Source organism: Haliotis asinina, chromosome 14, assembly GCF_037392515.1.
Source record: "Haliotis asinina isolate JCU_RB_2024 chromosome 14, JCU_Hal_asi_v2, whole genome shotgun sequence".
Classification (NCBI taxonomy): Eukaryota; Metazoa; Mollusca; class Gastropoda; order Lepetellida; family Haliotidae; genus Haliotis; species Haliotis asinina.
Genome location: NC_090293.1, coordinates 18,638,434 through 18,651,770, shown reverse-complemented (window position 1 = coordinate 18,651,770; position 13,337 = coordinate 18,638,434). Strand labels below are relative to the sequence as shown.

At 38.2% G+C, this 13,337-nt stretch overlaps 1 protein-coding gene across 1 annotated transcript; it reads left to right on the top strand.

Moving 5' to 3' along the window:
- Positions 1-7,802: 7,802 nt before the first annotated feature.
- Positions 7,803-12,851, top strand: LOC137260684 (tumor necrosis factor-like). Its single transcript, XM_067798277.1, has 4 exons — positions 7,803-7,940; positions 8,179-8,227; positions 9,865-9,969; positions 12,430-12,851. The coding sequence occupies exons 1-4, from the start codon at positions 7,803-7,805 to the stop codon at positions 12,849-12,851; spliced, it is 714 nt and encodes a 237-aa protein (XP_067654378.1).
- The last annotated feature ends 486 nt before the right edge of the window (positions 12,852-13,337 follow it).

Below are 13,337 nucleotides of genomic sequence, written 5' to 3'. Positions count from 1 at the left end.
GCCCTAAATGTTTATGATAGTCATCCATCATTAAATCTGTTTTCGCTCTAGGTATTGCCTTTCAGTGAATAACGTTGTCACTGGTTTGGGGGGACTAAACGACACCTGCAATTCATTTCTTCACTCAGACAGATTAGCAAGATCACTGTTCAACATTCTTGGTGCATCGGTGGGGTTACGTATGATTATGTAAAGGGAGGTATCATCAGCAAATAAAAGTATGTTGCTTGATACCAATAAGTGATTCATTTATCTAAACAAGGAACATAAGAGGACCCAATACGGAGTGTATTAATATATAATGATATAGAGGAAATACGAATATTATTAGTGGTTTGGCTACATCACATAAATGGCAGATCGTATCGGGTGAACCGGTTTGCGAAATATAGTACTGTGAAGCTCGTATGGCAATATAACGGTTAAGCGGTATTATCGGCCACGTCCACAAATTTATCATTGTCGTACTTTAAAACGAACTTCTAAGCTACAACCAAATCGAGAAAGTGTTAACTTTAACAAGTAAAAGATAAGGTTCTAATTTTAAATAAATAAATAAATAAATAAATAAATAAATAAATAAATAAATAAATAAATAAATAAATAAATAAATAAATAAATAAATAAATAAATAAATAAATAAATAAATAAATAAATAAATAAATAAATAAATAAATAAATAAACATGAGATGCTACTAGAATGCACACGTAAAGCACGTTCTTCATCCAGTATATACCAGTCGGCGGCAGGATGATGTGCTGTGAACGAGCCTAGCACATTGAGGTATACTAGTATATTTCAAAATTGCACTTTGTGCATTATGAACTGATAAAAATCATGACATTAGTACTAAACATTAACTTGACACGGCAAGACGTAGACTTTCGGAAAACGGGAAATCAGCTTCATTAATCCTTTTGTGCACATTACCATGGCCACACATGAGTTTAACTGTTTGTTTCCAAATCATCTTCCAGAGGCATCATGCAATAACAACTACAAGACCCAGACTTTCTTAATCTAAAAATATCTGTAGAGATAGACTGAAACCCATGAACATTAATCATGTACATTATTTTTTATTAGCCAGATGTTTAATCCCATACTTCACATATTAGATTCTAAAAGTGAATAAACTTATCCACTTTTCCACATTTCACAAATGGAAAGGGAGCAATATCGTCATATCGCAATGTCGCTGTATCGCTATATCGCTATGTCGCTATATCGCAATGTCGCTGTATCGCTTTATCGCAATATCGCTGTATCGCCATATCGTGTCTCTATATCGCAATGTCGCCTTTTCGCTTTATCGCAATATCGCAATGTCGCCCAGTTTTATCGCCATTCGTGTCGTGATATCGCCATTTCGTGTCGTGATATCGCCATTTCGTGTCGTGATATCGCCATTTCGTGTCTAGTTATCGCCATTTCGTGTCGTGTTATCGCTATATCGTGTCGTGTTTTCGCTATTTCGTTTTCTGGCCGTATCGCAATATCGCTATATCGTGTCGGTGTATCGCAATGTCGTGTCGTGCTATCGCTTTGTCGCGATGTCGCCTTGATTTTACAGGGCGATAAAGCGATGGCCCGAATCAGCCACCATAACAAATGGAAAGGGAGCAATATCGTCATGTCGCAATGTCGCTGTATCGCTATATCGCAATGTCGCTGTATCGCTATATCGCAATGTCGCTGTATCGCTTTATCGCAATATCGCTGTATCGCCATATCGTGTCTCTATATCGCAATGTCGCCTTTTCACGTTATCGCAATGTCGCTGTATCGCCATATCGTGTCTCTATATCGCAATGTCGCCTTTTCGCGTTATCACCATATCGCAATGTCGCCCAGTTTTATCGCCATTTCGTGCCGTGATATAGCCATTTCGTGTCGTGATATCACCATTTCGTGTCTAGTTATCGCTATTTCGTCTCTTGTTATCGCCATTTCGTGTCGTGATATCGCCATTTCGTGTCTTGTTATCGCTATATCGTGTCGGGTTTTCGCTATTTCGTTTTCTGGCCGTATCGCAATATCGCTATATTGTGTCGGCGTATCGCAATGTCGTGTCGTGCTATCGCTTTGTCGCAATGTCGCCTTGATTTTCCAGGGCGATAAAGTATGGTAGCTGATTCGGGCCATTGCGGACCATTGCGATATAGAGACACGATATGGCGATACAGCGATATTGCGATGAAGCGATACAGCGATATTGCGATATAGCGACACAGCGATATAGCGATACAGCGACAATGCGATTTGGCGATACAGCGACATTGCGATATGACGATATTGCTCCCTTTCCATTTGTGAAATGTGGAAAAGTGGATAAATTTATTCACTTTTAGAATCTAATATGTGGAGTATGGGATTAAACATCTAGTTAATAAAAAATAATGTACATGATTAATGTTCATGGGTTTCAGTCTATCTCTACAGACATTTATAGATTAAGAAAGTCTGGGTCTTGTAGTTGTTATTGCATGATGCCTCTGGAAGACGATTTGGAAACAAACATTTAAAATTATGTGTGGCCATGGTAATGTGCACAAAAGGATGAAGCTGATTTCCCGTTTTCCGAAAGTCTACGTCTTGCTGTGACAAGTTAATGTTTAGTACTAATGTCATGATTTTTATCAGTTCATAATGCACAAAGTGCAATTTTGAAATATACTAGTATACCTCAATGTGCTAGGCTCGTTCACAGAACATCATCCTGCCGTCGACTGGTATATACTGGATGAAGAACGTGCTTTACGTGCGCATTCTGGTAATATCTCATGTTTATTTATTTATTTATTTATTTATTTATTTATTTATTTATTTATTTATTTATTTATTTATTTATTTATTTATTTATTTCAAATCAGAACCTTATCTTTTACTTGTTAAAGTTAACACTTTCTCGATTTGGTTGTAGCTTAGAAGTTCGTTTTAAAGTACGACAATGATTAATTTGTGCACGTGGCCGATAATACCGCTTAACCGTTATATTGCCATACGAGCTTCACAGTACTATATATTTCGGTACACTTTTCGCGAACCGGTTCACCCGATACGATCTGCCATTTTTGTGATGTAGCCAAACTACTAATAATATTCGTATTTCCTTTACATCATTATATATTAATACACTCCGTACTGGGTCCTCTTATGTTCCTTGTTTAGATAAATGAATCACTTATTGGTATCAAGCAACATACTTTTATTTGCTGATGATACCTCCCTTTACATAATCATACGTAACCCCACCGATGCACCAAGAGTATTGAACAGTGATCTTGCTAATCTGTCTGAATGAAGAAATGAATTGCAGGTGTCGTTTAGTCCCCCCAAACCAGTGACTACGTTATTCACTGAAAGGCAATACCTAGAGCGAAAACAGATTTAATGATGGATGACTATCATAAACATTTAGGGCTACGATTTCAAAGCAATGGTATATAGAATATGCAAATCGAATATCAAGTAAAGAAACTAGTCCTGTAATATATTGCTTTTGGAGTCTTAAATATGCACTAATAAACTAAACAGAAAGACTGTATATATCATTCCTCCTTCCTGTCTTTGAATACTGTGACTTCATTTGGGACAACTGATCCCAAGAACAAGGATCAGTACTAGAAAGATTACACCTTGATGCTCATCGTACCTAAAGGGAGGCCATCATGGGTATCAGTCATTAAACAAATGACGAAGAAACATGTATGCCATCTCTCTTCCAAAGGAGAAAGAATCATAAATTGTTTATTTTTTATAAGATGGTACATGTTTAACGCCAGAGTACTTAACAAGATAAGCTCCACAAGAAGTGGGTAAAAATACTCACTATTTCCTTCATAATGCCAAAGATACTCAAGACAGCCAGAACAAAAACAACTGGACGAGTTTAACACTATAACACTCTCTTCTTCCATTAGTCATACAAGGCTACAATAATCTGGACGAAAATGTAAATCGGCAGAGTTATTGTCTAAATTTAAATTATATCTTACTTATTACACTCTCATTTTCAGAGCTATAAATACTTTAATTATTGCCACGCGCTTTTTCCAAATTATCATGTCCAAACTGAGACTCGAGTTCCAAACATTAGAGCAAAGCATTCAGAAACACGTTCATTTGATCTCTCCTACAATCACACCTGATTAGCAACTGACTAGTGGCATTGTTTCAAAAGAAATGTAACAATAATTTTATGACCTTAAACCATGTGTTCCACTTTCACAATGTATTGCAATACATATTGCAGTACGACGACGTATATCACAAAACATCGCTATACGAACATTTTGGTAACACCCAACCCTGCTAATGTCTATTTAGAGAAAATCGGTAAATATCTCAAACATTTCTACATTTAGTGCAATATTTTTTGTCCTTATGTATGGAACAATGTGTCGACGTTGTTCTATTATTCTTTAGTTAGTGGTAATATGACTCCGCAGTTACACAGATGGTAAGAGATAAGAGATAAGAGGTACGTTTTAAATAGTAATAACCACCCCACCATTCAAATACAACACTGACATGGTCAGAAAGCAAACAAACAAACAAACATACATGTTTTTATCTGTTTGTTTCCAAATCGTTTACCAGAGGGATCATGCTATAACAACTACAAGACCTACACTTTCTTAATCCATAAATATCTGTAGAGACAGATTGAAACCCATGTGCATTAATCATATACATTGTATTTTATCAACTAGATGTTTCACCCAAAAAACCATTTACATCCCCGTAAATTGTACCTTTCCTGTAAAATTCTATTGCTCTAGCCCCAACAAACCTAAACTAAAGTCAATTCCACCCAATTTTGTACCAAATTGTTTAATCTAATCATGTGTAATATTGTATCTCGGACTGTTTAATTGGGCTGTCTCCTCAAACGCTGAAGGTCATCAGTGGGTCCACAATACTGTATTCGGCGTCAAATATATTTTGCTTTAAATTCTTTAAATTCTGAGAGTGACTTACTATACTTACTGAAATTAATTCAGTGTTCAATGTAATATTTTCTTATTTATAGATATAAGAATATAAAGTCTTCTACAACTTTTCTTTATGATCATATTTTCATTTCGTAAAGAAGAAGAAAAAAGGCACGGTATGATGCCAAATCCGTTCTGGTGAAATCCTATAGCCTACAAAGTTAGCATGACCATGGCCTGCACAACTATCACACTTTGAAATATGTCATCACTCATCGTGCTTTTGGATGAGCTATAGCTATTTCTGTAAACTGGATGTTTTTACAAATGCGTTTATCTCACATACTCCACCTATCACATTCTAAAACTGAATCAGCTTACCCGCTTTTCCATATTTCATAAATGGAAAGGAAGCAATATCCCAATATCCCAATATCGCAATATCGCAATATCGCAATGTCGCTGTATCGCCATATCGTGTCTCTATATCGCAATGTCGCCTTTTCGCGTTATCGCCATATCGCAATGTCGCCCAGTTTTATCGCCATTTCGTGTCTAGTTATCGCCATTTCGTGTCGTGATATCGCCATTTCGTGTCGTGATATCGCCATTTCGTGTCGGGTTTTCGCTATTTCGTTTTCTGGCCGTATCGCAATATCGCTATATCGTGTCGGCGTATCGCAATGTCGTGTCGTGCTATCGCTTTGTCGCAATGTCGCCTTGATTTTACAGGGCGATAAAGCGATGGCCCGAATCAGCCACCATAATAAAGCGATGGCCCGAATCAGCCACTATATTTAACGAAACCTTTGTAATTCTGAAACAGTTTCAGTTCAGTAAGGAACACAAATATTTCATTTTAGGGCAGGATTGTATTTCACTGCCCAGGTTTCATTTTTCGTCAGGAACTACACTGTAACAATATTCGCTAAATGGTGAGTATGATTCACTATAATTCGTATGTGCTATCTGTGAAGATCTGGATTAGAATTGATCTTCTGTAAACCAAGCTTGTCGTACTTTGTCATAAACGTCACACTTTGACTTCCATGCGTGTTTCATGTGACTTCCATGTGTGTTTCAGGTGGCTTTCTTGAATACAGTCTAACTCTTTCAGACTTGCTTCCGTATTTCCATAGGATTCCCCGTGAACTATCAATCAGAGGCGCATGCGCATTATCAGCTACCATTATGGTGAAAAGCACAGTATATTTGCTGTTATAGTCGGGCAAGCCCTCAATAGCATGTAAATATAAAGTTCTGCAACCAGCTGGCTCACTAGCTGTTTTTCATGTAGTCTGTATCACAGTCCTTGAACTACATCATTTCTTTTGCTGCATAGCCCTCTCTGCAATACTAAAGCTTAAACAAAGCAGATTTCTTCGGGTTCTGAATTCTTCGTTGGGAAAACCTAAATGGGTTTAGGTGTTATTATCAACATTATATATTTTCAGAGACTAAGCACAAGTCTATTATTCCTAAAGAAGAACCTTTTATCGCAAAGTCAAGTTTACTGTTACCTCCACTGTATGTCCTCGGGGAGGTGGGGTAGCCTAGTGGTTAAAGCGTCTGCTCGTCACGCCGAAGACTCGGGTTCGATTCCCCACGTGGGTACAATGTCTGAAGCCGACGTTACTGGAATATTGCTGAAAGCGGCGTAAAAGCATACTCACTCACTGTATATCCTCGCTACGATATGACTCAATATCGCACATCCCGCTAACGGAAATCCCTTGTCTATTTCAGAACGTCATGTGAGTGGGAAGAGTTCTCCTTCAGTGTATGTAAGTATACACATACCACTCTGCCGTTTCGCTTGATTCTTTCAAGGTTCTTAATTTGGATACAGAGACCATGACCATCAATTACCAAGTGCCGTTAACGTGCAAATGTAAACGGTCCATTATGAGTCTAGTATTAGAAATTGAGGACATACACGATACCTTTGTTCATGGTTATCATCACAAAGTCATGATCATGTGTGATGTGTGTGGCGTGAGGTATGTCATCTTCAGAATACGCCTGGAAGGTCCAACAGATGACAGATGGCACCTCCCTTCAGAGACAAATGTCTAAGCAAAATGTCTCTTGTAATACTGACTGAAAGTCTATTTTGTAACTCGGAGAAAACAATGCTAAATAGCATTTATACTCAGATTAGCGGATGTTCGCGATTGCCATTTTTTATTAAAAGCGTGGTGTCAGGATCTAAAGTCAGTTTGAGAATCAATTAGATTACGGTTTCTTTTCATCACGTTGAAAGATCAATACTACTTCCAACTCGTAGTTAAATATGTTTTTGAATCACGACGAAGTTATTTTGCATGACACCGTTTGTAAGAGAACGATTTCTAATCATTATGACAAGCGATTTTGATAGAATGGTTTATGAAAACAAGTTGTATCTCGAAAAATGAGCAAAACAGGTGACAAGATTAAATAGCAGTAAGTAGATTGTGAAAACATAAAGCTTTCATTTTTCAAAACAGTTGTCACGACTGCAGGTTTAGACAAACCTATAAACAAGATAATCTACCGTCCAGAAATGTAGATAAATATTACAACAACCCACATAGGTATATCTCACATTACGTCACACCCGGGAACGCCCCTCTGATTGGATGAAACTTCGTTAGTGGAAAAGAATTGTGCACTGTTGTCAAGAAGGTCGATTTTGGTAGTTAAATAATGAAATAAGTACTTCAAATGACGGGGTTTTATTTATAACGATATCAATACCTGATTTATGCATTTGAATCCCCACCCCCATCCCCATCCCCCACCCCCACTCGACCCCATAGAGTATATCTGATAAAGATTAATGTTTACCATAATTAAAAGATCTTTTTCAGATCTTGCTGACATGTTGCAAAGTGCGAAGAAAACTATAAAGATTATATCATGTGTTTTGATGATTGCCAACTTTGTTGGAGTTGTGATGATTTCCGCAATAATCAAACAAACTCAAACACCGAACAACGTACAGACAAGGCTAAAGGAGGTTCGTGTTGCATGCTTTGGGCTTAAGTACATTTCGATTTTTTCAAAGCATTTTCACGTGTTCATTATTAGTAGTAACATACTGAGAAAATGTCTTGCTGTATCTTGTATGTAGAGATATTTTCATATTGATGACATTTTCAAATTGTATAACTGATGTGCTATTCCAACTCTTGGACGGATAGATTTACTCCCGTGGGTTGTACCTGTATCACATACAAAAGGGTTCTTTATTTCAGGTATACAACAGGGTCTGTGAGAACATGAACTTTCATCAAGAACAGTTCGGTACATTGCATGTACAACGTGTCTAAATTTCATTTCCTTCTAAATTGTGTAATGAAACATTTGCGCGATTGCACGGCTAAAATCTATGAAAGATGCATATTTGAAAAGGACAAGGAAGCTGATATTCTTGCCTGTATTTTTCCAAATTCACTCTCAGTCGCGATATGAAAATTAATGTTTTCATCCTGTATTTTCTGATTCTGAGATCACTGTGGGGTAGCCTAGTGGTTAAGACGATCGCTCGTCAGACTGGGGTTCGATTCTCTACTTGGTCACATTTTGTGAAGTCCATTTCTGATGTCTCCCGCCGGGATATTGCTGGCACTGCGTAAAACCAACTCACCCACTCTCTCACTTAATTAGTGACGTTCCGTGAGGATTGGGTACCAAAGTATTATTTAAGTACGACTTATGGGAAATCACCTCAACCACAGATTTACTTATATCTATTAGGGAACATGAATCATGTTGTTTGCATGTGCATGAGACCTGTCATTTACACGACTGACTTCCTTGTTTCAACACAGGTTGCGCTGATTTTGCTTTCCTGTCACTGTTTGTGCTGTACCATTATACTAACGAAACCCTATCAAAGTCGTGTTTAACTGTTGTGCTGATGAACTCTAACATTTCTAACCTTTTAGTGATCATTGTTCTGATATTTATCACTTTGGTTACACTAATATATTCCCTAAAGTCGGTGTTTAAAACTCCCAAAATTCCAAGCCTTTCAGCGGGACTAGTAACTTTAAAAATTACCAGTCCGGACACAAACGTGCCTGTCCTGTTTTCAACAATAAACAATTCAACATAGCAATCAGGTTTCTGAATACTTTACTGTATTGTAACGTGAAGGATAAACCACATGGCCTGGTTTAGAAACTAGAAATCTGTTGTACATTTTGCCTCACGGTCAGGATCAGAGAAAAATGAGTCATAGTCTGAGTCAGCGTGTTCATGTCATTTTTCTCAGCTGCAGGAAACAAATTTGAAATTTGACCGTCCGAAACATTTGACCTTCCGGACGCTAGGGCAGGCGGGAATTTTAAACACTGCTAAAGTTTCACTAAGATTGTCTTATAACTCACTAAAGTCTGTTTGATATTTCCACTATACGCGAGAGGAAAAATGAATATCATAACGTCATTTCCAAAGGGATTAATGAATATTATGACGTCATTTCCGAAAGGATAAATGAATATTATGACGTCATTTTCGTAAAGAAAGCTAACGCATTGGTGGTTGCACATGACTTCAACCACTGGTTTCTCCTTTGGTCGAATATGCACAGGATGCCTGGTTTAGTTGGAAAGCTGCTCAACAACAATCACAACCGGTCACACGTATATATGCTTCATACAACTCAGAAACCACGAACCAACAAAATCTTATTATCATCAGGGGAAATATCATACATTAATCAAAGGAATACAGTGAACTACGATTTTAACTAACTTAAAAGAATAATAATTTTAGTCAATAGTTTTAGTTATAAACGTAGACCGTTATATGCGTGAAAATAAGCTAGAGGTCAGTGTTCGTTATGTCAGTACGTTACAAACATCTGCTGTGTCTAATTTACACATTAATGATAATTAACTGAACACAGGTTCAAGACTATTCTTTCCTTTAATCAGGAGAGGCCGATGACTTCCATGTTGATGACCTACACTTCCTGAATCTCCTGAAGCCAGTCGCGCACTTCTCTGGGCTCGACCTTGACCTTGCTATTGGAGATGCAGGTAACTCTGTCAGCATCAAAATATTTTTTTTTCAGGTTTTGATTTGCTAACATCTTCTTGATGATTTCCTCGAATACATTTGTTACACGTATAAAAAAATATCGTAAGAACATTTACATATAAAATCATGTCCTAGGTAATGAATCATGCTGTTTGAAACCTAAAATATACCTTTTGTCGCGTCTATATCGATTAGCTGACGACAACCGACTGTTTTAACAATGTGAAAGAACAAATAATAATACACACAAACAACCGTGACATATCTCGTGATTGAATGAGACTGGATCTCAACCCTGTGGAGCATATCTTGGATATCCGTCGTCCAAAGGATCATCCTGTACGGAGCCTGGTCCACCTTGGCGCTGCAGGGAGTCTGAGGAGGAGAGTGCCCGCTGTCATATAGTTACATCTTGAATCGCTTAAGACACTCAAAATGACATTTTGAATGTTCACATTCACCGATAAATTGAAAATTAAGCATTCCAGGGACACACTTGTACAGACATAGTTTTGTACCAAATTCAGTGGGTTTTGTTGCTATTGGTGGTTGTGTCTTTCTATTTATAAATGAGCAAGTTGCATCATAAAAAAAATATAGATAGCCAAATAAAAGAGGGTGCCTAAGTCAGATCTTTGCGTGTTTTACCAGCTGACATTACTTCGGGAATGACAAGTTCTTTTTCTGTAGCATACACAAAGACGTATATTTCATGTTGTCTTATAAAGGAACATATTTTCAAATCATTAAGCCAATGCCACGTGTGGGGCGGTTGAGTAGCTTGGTGGTTAAAGCGTTCGCTCGTCACGCCGAAGACCCGGGTTCGATTCCCCACATGAGTGCAGTGTGTGAAGCCCATCTTCTGGTGTCCCCAGCCGTGATATTGCTGGAATATTGTAGAAATTGGCGTAAAACTAAAACCACTCACTCTATGCCATAACTGCAAAATCTCAAACTAACAAACACGTAACAAGCTCATGTAGGTCTGTATCCGCGTACAGGTAGCTAAACGGACCAACCCGAAATCCGCTTAATGTCACCAACTTTAAAGTATAAATCATGTCGTCAAATTCAGTATAAGTTATCATGTTAAAGAGAACAGCGCTAAATATTGACAAAGGTGGATTGTTTTAAGAACACGAAGGGCGTACATTTGAAAAAGGCAAAACCATATACGCAATCGTCAAATCACAGCTACCAGGCGATTCACTCTGCACCAAAGTGCTGACCAAAAGTTAATTATCAAGAAAGGGTTCAACGTTTGTAAAAATTCCACCCGTTTTCAATACATAAAACATGTAGATCCATTCCACATTAACATACACGTATAGGTAATGTGTGTACAATGACATGCATCAACCAAGTCATCGACCCTCGCCACCCGATCTTACATCAAAAAGCACGGGTAAAGAAATTGTTGGAGAGTGAGGATTCTCTCTCTCATCAACTTTACTGACTGTATGTTTGCTGGTAAGTCGCTCATCTGGTGGTCCGACATTTTAAGAGAAGAGCCTCTACTCAACTGTTGTTTAAAATAATACTATATCTGAACATTCAAAATGTCATAATGCCTGCCTTAAAAGATTCATGATGTGGCTGTATGACACCCGGCGCTCGGCACTCCTATTCTCCAGCCAGCTGAGTACAGGCTCTTTTCTTAGGAACTGATAACACAAGAAACATCATCAAACGGATTTAACAGAATTCATTCGAAAACACGAAGGTAACATCTTAACACTTTGCGGATAGCACAGAGGTATTATTCACAAACAGCCTTGACAGTTCAGTATCCTGTATGTAACAGCTTCATATGACTGCAGACTCCAGAATATGGCAAATACATGCATATGTGTTCAACACCTTATATTAATATAAATATTAATATAATATTTATATTAATATAAATACTGAGAATTTTATTTGTCACATTTGTATAAATTGTTTGTAGATTTTTCTTTTTGTCGAAAGAAATAACATGGATAGGACCACACATATTTAACAATGACACCTCGCCACCAGTGTAAGATATGTTTCGGTCTTTTAACAACAACAGGTAAGACATTTTGTATACATCAAACGTTTTCCTTAATCACTCATACAAATCTCTTATATTTGTGATTACACTTTCTTTGTAAAGTACAAATTCTGGTGCTTTTGTTGGGTTGAGTCCGATCCAGGATTCGAACCCACTCCCTCAGAGTCAGGCACCTAATCGTTAGTACACCAAGTCAGCCATCTAACCCTCTCAGCCATTGTGACTCCCACCACAGACACCTGAGCAGTACGTCACTTCTATGACGGACCCCCAGATGAGCGACTTACCAGCAACAAACAATCAGTAAACAGACACTCTCCAACAATCACTTTACCCATGCTTATATCATATGTTTACGAAACTATAATCATACACATGTTCAAGAAACTAAACCACTTACTACGTATACATGTTCCAGGTCTAGAAATGAATTTGACCATACTCCGAAACTGGGCCAACCCTGATGGTTCTGACAGGAAGCTCCTGTACAATGGAATGAGTTACGAGCACGGCTCCATCATTGTACCAGCAGCAGGACTGTACCACATCACAAGTCACGTCAAGTTCTACACCGAGGACAACAGGAAGGATGACAAGCTACTCCAAACATTCCAGCACCAGGTTGTCCGCTATAGTGCCTCCAGTCAGACACAGGTGGTGTTGTTTGAGAATGCTGTGACTGAATGTAAAGAGGGTATCCACGACGGGGCTCACCTGGAGTACCCGAGTGATGCTGGTGGACTGGCTCGGTTAGATGCTGGGGATAATATCATAGTTAAGGTGTCTCACCTCCATCTCCTGAAACACGACAGAGACTGGCATTTTGTAGACATGTATCTTGTTTAACATGTCTACAAGCGGCTCTGAAAATGATGTGTGATTATGAACAAATTCCACATCGAGTGTTTCAGCTCTTTATGGGCTTTAACGTATAAGTTTACTCTTAGAATAGCATCGCTTCATTGTATCACTTTTGTGCAAAATTAGACGATTTGTTCTCATAGTGGGATGAATTTCACTATGATTACTATCGTAGACAGAAACAAATGGCAGTGTGTGCTTCTCCGCATTTGTTTCTGTTCTTTTTATGAGACTCTGTATAGCTTTATGTACAGCATCGTCAGAACTCGTCTCTGTTGATGATACGGCTTTTGGAGCGGTGTGGTTAAGCGTTCGCTCGTCGCGCCGACAACCCGGAATTATCAACAGTGTGTGAAGCCCATTTCTGGTGTCCCTCGCCGTGATATTATTCGAATATTGTTGAAAGTGGCTTACAACTACACTCGCTCACTCTCTGATAGGTCTTTAATTCTTCTAACCTTCGTATATTGA